Here is a 12,814-nt window from a genome sequence, read left to right as displayed (position 1 = left end):
CGGCGGCACGTGGGCAGGGCGGGGAACGCGCCGAGAAGCAGCACGTGGGAAAAGCGTAGAAACGAGGGCCGCCATCGAGCGCGTCCTCAGGGGTCCGACGCGGAGCGCGGGAGGCCCGGCGCAGAGCTGGCGCAGGCCGTGCCGAGCTGCGGGCGGAATGGCGCCGGGACCGGGACGGAATCGGGCGGCCGGACGGGAAGGAACGGCTACGGCCGCGGGGAACGGCGGGGAACGGCGCGGAGTGCCGCGGGCAGCGCGCGCCGAACCGATGAGATTCGCCTTCCAGTAAAAGCCGGCGCTCGGCGGGAAAGGCGGGAGCCGAGGCCCGCATCTCGCGGTGCCCGCGGTACGGGAGGCGCCGCCACGGCTCCGGACGGCCGACCCGCTCCCCGACCGCGCCGCCGAGAGCCGGCCCTAAGGTCCCCCCGCCTCCACCGGAGACCCCCTCAGAGCCTCCCCAAGACGGAGCCCGCCCGCTCCGCCCACCTTCCTCCCCTCCGGGCCCGCCCCTTACCTCACGCCGAACGACGCCACTTCCCCAAGATGGCGCCTCGCCGCCGGTCGCGCGCACCTCCTCAAGATGGCGGCGCCCTCGCTGAGCGGGCCCGCCTCCCGCCGACCTTTTCAAGATGGCGACCTGGCCCCGCCCCGCCGCGGGGCAGGCTGGGAGCGGGGCCTGGCGGCGGGGAGCGGCCTGCGGCGGGGTGGGAGCGGGCTGACGGCGGAGCGGGGCCGGAGCGGGCCGGGCGGGGGGCGCCATGCCGGAGCTGGCGGTGGACCGCGTGGTGGTGCACCCGCTGGTGTTGCTCAGCGTCGTCGATCACTTCAACAGGTGGGGCCCGGCCGGCGGCGGGGCCGCGGCGCTGAGTCACGGGCCCGGGCCGCGCCGCGCCGTGAGGGACGCGAGCTGCGGGGGGCCGGGCGGCCACTCGGGTCGAGACCCTGAGGCGAAGGGAGCGCGGCCCGGAGCGCACTGGGGGGGGGGGGGGTCGTCCTCGGGGGGAGGCAGAAAGCTGCTCGGGCAGCGGGCCGCGGACGGGCCCTCACGGCGCGCGGAGTTCCGCGGGCGGGTTGGGCGGCCCGGAGCCGCTGCGGTTTGTGCCTCAGCTGCCGAGCGCGGCCCTCTGAGCCCACGGCTGTGCTGCGGCCGCTCGCACGGGCACGGCGCGGCTCGGAGCCGCGCTGCGTGGATCCCCGTTCTGCGGCACGGCGCCCTGCTCAGCCCCGCGCCGAGCGCCGCTGCGTTCCGAGGTTTGGTCCCGAGGGCGCCCGGATACCTTTCTTCTAAGAGTAAAACAGCGATCGGTGACCAAAAATCATGCTGCCCCTCGTTCTGTTCTGCCCGTGCCCGTGGCAGGAGCAGCCGCCGCTGCCCGGCTGTCTGTGCGGGCTGCCGCGTGGGCGCTGACGGCCTTTTCCCTTCAGAATAGGAAAGGTTGGGAACCAGAAGCGCGTGGTGGGCGTGCTGCTGGGCTCCTGGCAGAAGAAGATCCTGGATGTGTCCAACAGCTTTGCAGGTGAGTTGGGCGTCCGACCCCCATTAGGACGTGATTTAAAGGCTGTGCTGTATGTTTGGCCCTAAGCCACTGTGCCGGGTTACAGGACCTCCTCTTGTACGGATCAGCCTGCATCGAAGTCTAGGGATCCTCTCCTTTAGGAGGGGCTGGACTGGGCGATCTCCAGAGGTCCCTTCCAGCACCCGTGATTTTGTGATTCTGTGAAACCAGCTGCCCGCTGTCAAAGTGCCCCATTGGAGCCCGTCTCGCCCTGCAGCCTCCCCGCAGCGCTGCACTGTGCCGTGCTACAGCAGCAGGTGTCAACTTTTTTTGAAGCGCTGCTGAATGTTTTACTGCATTGGACGTGCTGACCTCTGCTGAGCGCTCCGTGTCTCAGCTTGTGGAACACCTCTCTGCTCAGTGCTCGTGTGGCTGTAACTGCTTATGGGAAGATGTCATCCTCAGATTTTGTCCGGTTGAAGCGCTCCTTCCTCCTTAAAGCACGTTCTCAATGGTGTTGAAACCATTTCCTCTTACATACCTTCGTGTAGTATCAGGAGTAATTTTTGGGTGCACGGCTCTCACTAACCCATTTGTGTTAGTTATATCATTTCCTGCCCAGTGGGACTGCTCTGTGACAAAGTAGAAGTATCTCAGTTTATTTATGGAGTTTCACAGTTGTAAGGAGTTCTCCCACGTGATGACTTTTTTTCTGTTTTTCTTTGCCAATTTTGGAAGATCTTTTTTTCCCTTTGAGTTGAAAAGAGGTTTGGGATTTTTTTGGTACTGTGGCGGCCTTTCAACTTTGAAGCTTTAATATTCCCGTAAATCAAAACGCTGAGGGCACTCTGTTCTCAAAACCAGCAGTTTGCCCCTGTATACATGCTAACTGATAAAATCACTAATCCTTTACTCAGGGGTAACTGGTTCTTCCCTGAAGTGCCTCTTTATGTTCTTCTAGTCTGTAAAAGTGTTGATGAAATGCATCCTATGGTGAAAGCTCCTTTTGCTCTTTGTTGATCAACAAACTGCAGTGTCTGCTGGGATCCTGTTTATCATATCAAATGTGTATGCATACCATGCAGTTACTGTTGTGCAGGGGAGAATTTCCTTCTGACGCTTTGATGTTGGCCACCGAGGATAACTTTCAGAACACTTTGCGTTTTTTAGGAGAGTTACACTGTAGTTTTGCGTTTACAGTGTAACATTGCAGAGCAGTTGAAACAGATTAAGATCCAATTGCCCTTAGCAGCCAGAGCTATCCTAAAACGCGGTGTTTCTACAAATACTTTTAATCAGAAAATTGGTTTCTGAAATATTGACATTTTATTTCCAGTACCTTTTGATGAAGATGACAAGGATGATACTGTGTGGTTTCTGGACCACGACTATCTGGAGAACATGTATGGAATGTTTAAGAAGGTTAACGGTAAGTTTGGGTTGCCTTGCATGGATACACTCCTAGAAACTTTTAACTTTGTCCACATGAGAAGGTGCATTCATAGCTAAGCAGGAAATGGTGTGCCCAGGTAAGAAGCCTCTCCATGCTAATTCCTTACGTAGCTTCACTTTTGCTAATGGTTTTCCATTGGTTAATTTGTGCAAGTAGTTTGTGTTCCTAACACATTTGTTCATGCCTTATTAATTTTCCTAAGTCTCCTGACAGCTTTGTATCTTCAGAATTAGATTTCATAAATGCTGCTATTTCTAAAGAATTACATATGTTTCTCTTCTGTAACTTCTGTGCAGATTTGCCCTGAAATTGTTTTTTTTTTTTAATGAACAAAAGAACATATTTTGGTTTTATGTAACATTTACAAATATTACAAACTCATGTTTTCGTTAATAATTCTATTACTCTTCACTACTCCATTTGAGACATTAAAGCTGAATATTCAGGCATAAATTTAATTCCCATGAATTTTCTTTGCTCTAGCAACAATTCAAAATGATTGAGACACTTGTGAAACAGTTCCTGTTTCTAGAATTTTTGTATCCTTGTCAGAGTTGCAAGTTGACAGATGGCTGTGTTATATGAATTACTGCATTACATGAAATAGTCTAGTTTAATTAAGAACTTGGAGTACAATTATTTCTGTAAAATGTCTTCATCACTAACCATGCCATTGTTTTGCCTCCTTTGAGTCATTCTCCCCTGCCTTACATTCATTTTCTGCATGCGCCAGATTGCTCATTTGCTAATTCAGTCTCCACCCAAATACTTTTGTTGTTATCTTGCTACACAGTTCTGATTTAGAATCCTTTCTGGTTTTGCTCAGCTAGAGAAAGAATAGTTGGTTGGTACCACACAGGCCCTAAACTGCACAAGAATGACATTGCTATCAATGAACTGATGAAAAGATACTGTCCAAACTCTGTAAGTACTGCGCTTTGTTTGTTTTTCTTTCTCTAATTGTGGACATGGGAATTCTTGGCCCCTACCTATGTTAACTGTTGATACAACTTGTGAAAAAAACTCACAGCAAAGTATTTTAAACAGCTGTAGATGCCTTATTTAAACGCTTGGAGTTAACACCTCTGCATAGCCTGTAGTGTGAAGGTGTTTTGTTCCAGTCCTTGAATAAAACCTGGTATTCTATAATGCTTTGTTTTGTTTTTCTGTAAGGTATTGGTGATTATTGATGTGAAACCAAAGGACCTGGGACTGCCCACAGAAGCTTATATTTCAGTTGAAGAAGTTCATGATGTGAGCACCTAATGTTTTTCTGTGCCTTCCTAGGAAAAGGTTTCCATTGAAAGATGTTAGGATGTCTGTATGTTCAAAAGGATATACATCCCATGGCACTCATTTGCCTTCTGCATAGGTGATGTTGCATTCCCTGGGGGGGGTCTGTGTGCTTCAGTCCTGATACTGTTCTGCTCTAATTTGTCCCGTTGCCTCTTCCTGGTTCTGTCACGCGAATGAGACTCAGTTCATCTTACACTGCTTTGGCACAGTTCACATTGCCCCTCTGTTTGTGAGTGAGCCATCTGTACCGGCCAGTCCGTCTCTTTGTACCTGTAATCAGCTGTGCACACAGCCTAACCCTGTCCCCTTGTGTTTGTGCACCTCAAAGGATGGCACTCCAACCTCCAAGACGTTCGAGCATGTGACTAGTGAGATCGGAGCTGAGGAGGCAGAGGAAGTTGGTGTTGAACACTTGTTACGGTAAACACCTTTAAGATGAGAGCTTTCTTGAGAGACTTGCACAGCAGGGAACGTGGTCCATCTGGCATCTCCCAGTGCCAGCTTCCTGGAGAAAATGCAGAGCTTGTGAAACATGCTGCTTATGTTCTAGGAGTGTGTTCTCTTAGCAGCCTTGCTTGGCATGTTCAGTCATTGCTAGTGAAAGGTGTAACTGCCCACCGGAACTCTATCAAATGACGACAGCTACACTGTCATCAGTTCAAAGCTTTGAAATATAATGGTCTGGAGCCATCTCAGCCCCTGCACATATCACAGAGCAGGACTGAGTGGGACCATGGCTGCTGGAGCTGCAGCTGACATAGTGGCAAAGCTTGCCAGCCAGGAAAAGAGCAGTCACCTCATATGAACTGCACAGCCTTTTCACCTGTTGGAAATCCTGTTGGCTTCTTTCTTTCTATCCCTCTAACTGGTGTTATCACTACTATTCCAAAGACAGCATTTCTGCACAAAAGCATACAGTGGTGACCTATTTTAGATACATTTTCTAATGTAAATCAGTTTGATCTCGTTCTTTGACTTGAAGTGCTCTGTTTAGTTGTGCTTCTTGCAACTGCTGTTCTTTATAAACAGGAAAGACCTCTTAAGCTGTGGGTATTCACTGTTGATGAGTATGCAGCAGACATTCTAACGTTGAATCTTTGTTACGCGTTTTTCAGAGACATCAAGGATACCACGGTGGGCACTCTGTCCCAGCGAATCACAAATCAGGTCCATGGCTTGAAGGGACTGAACTCCAAGCTTCTGGACATCAGGAGCTACCTTGAGAAAGTAGCCATGGGCAAGCTACCCATCAATCACCAGATCATTTACCACCTTCAGGATGTCTTCAACCTGCTACCAGATGTCAATCTGCAAGAATTTGTCAAGGCCTTTTACCTGAAGACCAATGACCAGATGGTAGTAGTTTACCTGGCTTCTCTTATCCGCTCAGTGGTTGCCCTGCACAACCTTATCAACAACAAGATTGCCAACAGGGATGCAGAGAAGAAGGAAGGACAGGAAAAAGAAGAGAGTAAAAAGGAGAGGAAAGATGAGAAGGAGAAAGACAAGGAGAAGAGCGATGTCAAGAAAGAAGAGAAAAAAGAGAAAAAGTAAAATGTGTAGTTTTTTTATTTGTAAATTAAAAAATCTTGTAAACTAAGTCACTTTGCTGCTGGGTTCTTTTCCTTTGTAATGATAAGTGCTCTGCTTTTTGCCGCTTCGATACTCATTGCATTCATTATAACACAGCTGTAAGGATGATGGACTCAAAGTGGCAGAAGCCACCACAAGAGGAGAGTTGCTGTAGTTGGGTTCTGTGGTCTGGCTGTAGCTGGTGGTGTATGTGGGTACATCCAGGGTGGGCTGAGCTGTATCAGTGCCTGGGGCCAGGAGGCAGCAATGCAGCCAGAGGAGGCCCATAGCAAATGAATTTCTGGAGGTGGGCTGTGCCATACTGGCAGCAGTTTCCCACAGTGCAGCACAAGTATAGTCTATAAAGGAAATAATAACCCATTGCAAGTGCTGCTGAAAAGCAAAGTGATGGCAAAATTATGGGATGCTAGCTGGCCCCTGGTGGTGTGAACAGCAGGCTTATTTAGTTCTGCTGTGTTGGATTTTTTTTCTTTTTTGAACCAAAAGCTGCAGTTCCCAGGGATGCTGTTCTCATGTGCCTGATTTCCATTGCTGCCTCACAACTGTCAGCATGATATACCCCAGCACCACACAGAGCATGACAGCATCCAAGCCCCCATGGCACCACATGCCCATGAGGGTGGTGCCACTGTGCTGTGCCAGTCATATCCACCCCTCCCGCCCTGGCTGCAGCCCACTAATTACAGAGGACACGTTTATCATGGCACCCAAATGTAGGCACACAGCCACAGCACCACAGCCAGCCCAGAGCCATTTTTAACTAAGCATGATTACAGGCTAAGGGAGGCAGGCAGGCACTGTGCCCAGCCAGACCCTCAGCACAAGGAAGGTGCCTCCTTGTGTGCACAGAAAACAGATGGAATGTATGTATGTATTCATGGAAACAAACCTAGAGGCCAACTCTGAGCAGAGCCGTCCCTGCTCCTGAAATGGGGGCATGGAGGGTACCCCATACAGTCCCCAGATCAGCATTGCTCAGATCCTGTACCCAAACCTCCAGCCCCATCCACGGGGAGCAAGGGGCTTTCCCTGCACTGTAACACCAGCCAGGGATGCACCACGAGAGCTGCTTGTCTTTTATTGCACAAGAAATTGGCATCACTGAGGCAGGATGGTGCAGTACAAAACGCTCCAGTTACCGGTCAGAAACTATTGCAGAGCTTTGTATCCACAATTTCATTTATGTACAGATATACACACACCAATGCTTGCTCACCAGGGCCGTCCTAGAGTCACAGCCAGGACATCATGGCCCTTCACCCCGGGTACTACAGGGCCTGATCCTGCCCTTATCACAGCTCTGGAAACTCCTGGCACAGCACAGGATAGGGGTGGTCGAGCCTCACACAAGCTGCAGAGCACCAGCTCCCAGCACTTGCTTTAAATACCAAACAGCACAGAGCTGCACTGCACACTGGCAACTCAAAACACAGTAGCAAGGTGGAGCGTGGTGCCAGGCCCAGCCCTGCCTGCACCCTGCAGCCCCCACTGCAGGCACCCAAGTACCTTGCTAGGAGCAGGATAGGGCCCAAAAGCAAATATATCTTTATGAGCACCTGAGTCAGCTCAAGAGCCACTTCTCATCCTTAATGTATCTACTGAAACGCCACAGGAAGGCTGAAAAAATAACAGGGGGGATAGTCTACACCTAAACCAGATCTCGCTTAATTAAGCCTGGGAAAAGCCCCAGCCTGGCTCCTTAAGTCAGGGCTGGAGTCCATCAGCGGCTCTGTGCCACACGGGGAAGGGCTGAGTAGTGCTACAGGGAGAGGGGCAAAATAAACTGCAGAGAACACTGGGGCTTGGTTTCAGCGCATCAGTCAGAAGCTCCTTGTGTCCATTTCCAGGTGCACAGCGATTTCCCACAAGCAGGGACAACCCCACTAACATGGAGCAGCCTCTGGGACAGGGAGTGCAGCCCACAGCCCCACGCAGCACCCAAGTCCCCATGTCCCAGCGAAGGGACAGAGGCTGTGGTGCACACTGTGTGCACAAGGCTGGGTTTGGCCCTTCCTCAGCTCCAGGCTGAGCAGGGCTGGGCTTTTACCCCCACTTTCCCCTCCCAACTTCAGTTTGGGTTGGAAGAGACACATGGATACTTCCCCAGGGCTGTGTGTGAGACCTCACACAGGAACAAGAGAACAGAATCAGCACCACCCGCACCATCCCACAGGCAGCAGTGCTGCGAGCACCACCGGAGCTGCTGGGAGAGCAGCAGGGCTCCGTCACTCCTGGCCAAAGCCTTCCGTCTCCTCAATGGCATACAGCAGCTTCTCCTTCAGCTGTTCATAGCTCTTGTAGGGAGGCAGATCCAAGCGGTTAAAGCTGGTGAGACAGGGCGCTGTGAGTGGGGCAGGGAGCCCAGTGCTGCTGCCACCCTGCTCCCCACCACAGGGTCCCCTCCCACAGGTCCCCCTTGCAGCTCCATCCCATAGGAGAAGGGCATACAGGCAGCCAAAGCTGCATGCAGCCCCACAGGGACATCAGTAGCTGTCCCCATGTGCCCCACAGTGTCACGCAGCAGCCACTCACCATGTATGGCTCCGAGGCAGCCACGTCTCTTTGCCAACTTTATCGATGCAGAATTTCTGAGGCCCGTTGCTGCCTGTTAATGATGAGCAGAGCCGATCTCATTACATGATCAGGAGCTGGAAAAGAACCCTGACCTGGCCCTACAGCCAGCAGAGTGCCTCAGCCCTACGATGTTACAGCACATGAGGGCACAAACCCAAAGCTGTACTCAGAGCCTGTTCTGAGCCCTTAACAGAGAGGATGAGCATCCAAAGGAAAAGCAGAACAGCGTTTTCCAGAGCACACAGTGACACAGCACAGAGTGCAAGGTGGGTGGCTCAGCAGTGAGCACTGAAACGCACATCCTCTGCAGAGCCACAGGACTAAGCAGTCTGTCTTCATGCTTCCAGGGACCTGGCTCAGGAGGTCTGAGTCACTGAGGCTGCTTTTAACAAACGGTTAGCCATGGACAGGCTTCAAGGGGCTGGAAAAAGGCTGATATGGCAGTAAGAATAACCGAATGGGTTAAGTTAGCTGTACACATCAGTTCCAAGAAAACAGTGGGCAGGCTGTTAGGGGGCCCAAAAAGCAGCAAATTAAAGGGCAGACACAGAGTAATGCCATGCTATGGTTTTCCAAAGAAGGGGTTTCATAGCACAAAAAATTAAAATTAAAAACCAGAATCACAGAATTATAGCGATTGGAAGGGACCTCAAGAGATCATACAATCCAACCCCCTGCCGAAGCAGGTTACACACAATAGGTCACACAGGTAGGCACCCAGACAGATCTTGAATATCTCCATAGAAGGAGACTCTAAAACCTCTTTGAGCAATCTGCTCCAGTGCTCTGTCACCTTTACCATAAAGATGAGAGAAAAAAAAAAAAAAAAAGCAAAAAAAACCACTCAAATCTCATTCAAAATGAGATTGCAAGCTGGGCTGACAAAGTTAACTGCAGTGGCACAGTTCATGCTAAAGGAATCTGTCTCAGTACAGCACCAACAAAGCACACTGCCTCACTCAGATGTCACTGCAGCTTCACCACTACCCTACTGGAATGGGAACATGAACACTTGGCCCCAGCAACCAGAGCCAGGCATGGCCACCATCCCTCTCCCTGCCCAACCTTAGCACAGCCACACACCAATGAGCTCCGCAAAGCCCCCAACAGGCAGGCGGCACGTTCCAGTCACAAACTGCAGCAGGCGGATCCTCTTCTCGTTGTCCATCTCCTTCACCACCTGCAAGCACAGGGAGGAGGATCCCCATCACCCCACAGCCTCAGGCAGTGCCTGGCCCTGAGCATGGCGCATGAAGGCTCTGGGGCTCACCTGCCAGAACCACTGGATCTGTTTGCTGTTCTTGGTGTAGTGCCGATAGATGGTGTTCTTCTGCCAGTCGTTCATGTCAATCTCCTGCATGCCGCACAGCATCAGCTGGGGATGGAGGACAGTCAGGGAGATGGAAATAGAGCCCCACGTTCACGCTTCACAGCGCTCACTCCTTTGGGGCTGTGCAAGGCATAAGCTCAAGCAACAGAAGCGTACAAGGGAATTCCTCGCCTCAGATGAGAAGTTTTCACCAAGAGACCCAACATGCAGCCCTGCAGCCCCTGCTGCCTCAGGTGGGCACACCTCTGAGCCAATGGGTGAGATCAGAGGTCGGGGCTGAGCAGAGGTCACACACTCCATGGGCACCACAATGGCCTGCCTGGGACAGGGCCTGCTCACCTCCAGCTCCTTCTCATCAAAGTACCGCAGCCACTCAAGTGGCACCACCTCGTTGAAGCCGTCCAGGAATGCCTTGGTTTGCTCCTCCACACCCCGTGTGAACCTCCAGTCCGTCAGTAGCCTGCGAAAGCAGGCAGGAGTCCATGTATGGCACCGGGGCTCTCCTCACCATCTTTTTCACCCTTCATGATTCCACGATTCCCTCCCACTGCTTCCCAGCCCACAAGCAGCAATAGGCTCTGAGGAGGGAGCAGTCACTATCGGGTGATAGCCAGCAGCACCACGGTGGCCCCAGCAGCCCCGCAATACACAGGCTGGCGAGCAGCGTGGGACGAGGCGAGGAGTTGCACCCTCTCTCCCCTCTCCTCTTCCCTGAGAGCCCTGGCAGCCGCCCAGACCACAGGCAGCCAGACCGCAGTGCAGTGCAGCGCCAGCTCAGGCTTGTCAAAGCCACGTAGCCAAGAAGGGGCCACGTCCCCAGCCCCATGCTCCCACCCAGCGCTGCTCCGAAGCCAGATGCCTAATGGGGCATCGGGACCAGACTCACATGATGTACTCCTCCTTGTTTTCCTCTGTCACACGGATGCTCTCACCGCCCTCTTTCAGCTCATGGGTGGTCACCTTGCCCAAGATCTCCATGTCCTGGATGAAGTAGAGCTCCAGGCCACACTCCTCCAGGCTGTTCTCCCTGCAGAGTGCACCAGGACGTGAGGGGCCACAGGGGGAGAACTGTCACGCCCCCACACAGCCCTGGAGCGTGAGGCACTCACTTGGTCCAGATGATGGAGTTGTAGAACTCTGGATCAATGGATTCCAGGTCTTTCAGAGTGGGCCGCTTGTTCAGCATCCGCTTATAGAAGGGCAGTGTGAAGCCGGTGTCAATGAATTTCCCGTGGTACAGAGCCTACAGGGCGTGGGGATGGGGGGGTCAGGGGGACCAGGATGGGCTCCTGGCAGACCAGGGCTGAAACCACAGCATGGGGCTTGCAACCCCTTCCCCTCCCCACCACGAATTCCACTGCATCTCCTTCTCCCCTCACAGCTCTATTAAGAGCACTTGTTTAAACAGAGCTCTGCTGTGGCTTCCCTGAATCCCTGGCTTCCAGGAGCCTAAGGCAAAGGCAGCCAAAAATAATGCAGACGCTTGTCTAGAACAGCCCAGCGGTGAGTAATAGTCTGGAGTTTTATTGGGATCCTGCGAGGCGCGGGGCAGGGCAGGGGGATCTGGGCAGGGCGCAGCATTTTGGGCAGACCCTGCCCCATCTGGTACCACTGCAGCCCTGTGCCCACCAGGCTCTGGGGAGGGTGAGAACACAGGAGGATCCGAGCAGGGGCACAGCTGGAAAACCTCACACTACTGGGCCTAAAAACAGCCCCCCCGGAGCTGCAGAGCCAATAGCACCAGATGGCAGCCAAGGGGCTGGAGGCACGGCCTCAGGAAACTGCGACCCCAACCTCATGGCCCAGCCCTGCAACACGTCACCTCATGCTCCCATGGCCACTCTCCTCTGGGCACACACTGAGCAAGAAAGTGCTCAGAGAGGGGGACCCTGCCAAGCAGATCTCCCCAGCCCCAGGTTCTTACCATGGCAATGAAACGGCCGATGAAGCGGAAGTAAGTGAGGTGGTCAGGGTTGATGGAGGAGGCGGGGTTGATCTGCAGGCAGTAGTTGTTCTTGCCGGCATACTCAAAGAGGCAGTACATGGGGTTGAGCACCTCGTGGGACAGGAGGAAGAACCACTCCCTGGGCAAGAGGAAGGGGACAGTGGTGAGCAGGCATCAGCTCCTGGGGCTGCCACGGGAGGGAGGCTTCGTCCCAGCAGTGGGGACAGCCCCATGACCGTGGAGCACAGCTGCACAGACAGTGCCTGGCTCCTCGGGGTGCGGGGCAAGCACTGAGCCCTGGTCTGAGTATTGGGCAGCCCAGGACCTGGCCGCAAAGCGCCTTTGGAGACATCAGTAAGAAAAATCTAGCTGCATGAATCCAGCTGTCAAACATGCGCACACATGCCTGTGCACATACATACAGTGCCCACAAACACGAGCTATCCTTCTCCACAATCCTCTCCCCTACCCCCCCAGTTTCCCACTCCAAGCAGTGGGGAACAGGCGCAGCCCCTCACTCTGCTCCCCTGCTGCTGGCAGTCCTCAGACGCAGAGGCAGCCCCGGCATCCCGTCCGTGGTTCTACCCTGTGGTAGAACAGCATGACGTAACCTACCATAGGGTAAAACCACTGGCAGGACACAGAGAGATGCAGGCAGCAGGAGCCCTGCCCGCAGCCGGCAGCAGCATCACTGGGAAGGAGAAGGTGGGGAGCAAACTGAAGCACAGGTTCTGGGACAGCAGAGGCATGCAAGCTCACCACTGAGCTGGACACCCAGGCAAGCTGGCCAGGGGACAACAGTCCCTCCAGCTGGAGGCACAGCGCAGTGCCACACAGCACCATCCACTGGGCAGATGGTAGAAGCCAGCAGCACATTTGCCCTGGCACACACCACCATCTCAAGAAACACCAGTGCCTATCTGCAGGCTGCAGGGAGCAAAGGCAGCTCAGCCCGCTGGCCACTCTGCACTGGGGGTTGTAGGAGAGCCCAGCTGGACCTCCAGTCCTCCCAGTTCAAGGGATAGGGGAGCGTAATGCCTTCCCAGAATTCACACTGTTCTCACCTCCTCTGCTTGAGCAGGCATTGTAGGAGGGCCAGGAACCCTGAGCCCCACTACCAGAAGGCC

At 53.5% G+C, this 12,814-nt stretch overlaps 3 protein-coding genes across 12 annotated transcripts in view; 1 reads left to right on the top strand and 2 right to left on the bottom strand.

Moving 5' to 3' along the window:
* ZFHX3 (zinc finger homeobox 3) overlaps window positions 1-639 on the bottom strand; it is a 512,524-nt gene extending 511,885 nt beyond the window's left edge. For all 4 annotated transcript variants that reach the window (XM_090149525.1, XM_031615012.2, XM_090149529.1 and 1 more), the window contains exon 1: window positions 515-639. The gene's annotated coding sequence lies outside the window, so the exon portion shown is untranslated. The remainder of the gene's footprint in view (window positions 1-514) is intronic.
* A 28-nt stretch (window positions 640-667) lies between these two features.
* On the top strand, window positions 668-5,845 carry PSMD7 (proteasome 26S subunit, non-ATPase 7). Its single transcript, XM_031615074.2, has 7 exons — window positions 668-832; window positions 1,426-1,517; window positions 2,833-2,925; window positions 3,776-3,873; window positions 4,123-4,203; window positions 4,574-4,665; window positions 5,361-5,845. The coding sequence occupies exons 1-7, from the start codon at window positions 759-761 to the stop codon at window positions 5,797-5,799; spliced, it is 969 nt and encodes a 322-aa protein (XP_031470934.1). The 5' UTR covers window positions 668-758; the 3' UTR covers window positions 5,800-5,845.
* A 1,054-nt stretch (window positions 5,846-6,899) lies between these two features.
* WWP2 (WW domain containing E3 ubiquitin protein ligase 2) overlaps window positions 6,900-12,814 on the bottom strand; it is a 31,936-nt gene continuing 26,021 nt past the window's right edge. For all 7 annotated transcript variants that reach the window (XM_031615028.2, XM_031615029.2, XM_031615030.2 and 4 more), the window contains 8 exons: window positions 11,667-11,826; window positions 10,852-10,985; window positions 10,629-10,769; window positions 10,082-10,202; window positions 9,683-9,787; window positions 9,496-9,592; window positions 8,371-8,443; window positions 6,900-8,163 (listed from right to left, as the gene is read on the bottom strand). In XM_031615028.2, coding sequence (XP_031470888.2) covers window positions 8,064-8,163; window positions 8,371-8,443; window positions 9,496-9,592; window positions 9,683-9,787; window positions 10,082-10,202; window positions 10,629-10,769; window positions 10,852-10,985; window positions 11,667-11,826 — 931 coding nt within the window. In that variant the 3' untranslated portion in view covers window positions 6,900-8,063. The remainder of the gene's footprint in view (window positions 8,164-8,370; window positions 8,444-9,495; window positions 9,593-9,682; window positions 9,788-10,081; window positions 10,203-10,628; window positions 10,770-10,851; window positions 10,986-11,666; window positions 11,827-12,814) is intronic.

The sequence above is a fragment of the Phasianus colchicus genome, chromosome 13 (assembly GCF_987193195.1).
Source record: "Phasianus colchicus chromosome 13, bPhaCol1.hap1.1, whole genome shotgun sequence".
NCBI classification, from domain to species: domain Eukaryota; kingdom Metazoa; phylum Chordata; class Aves; order Galliformes; family Phasianidae; genus Phasianus; species Phasianus colchicus.
This window is presented reverse-complemented; position numbering and strand designations above follow the sequence as displayed.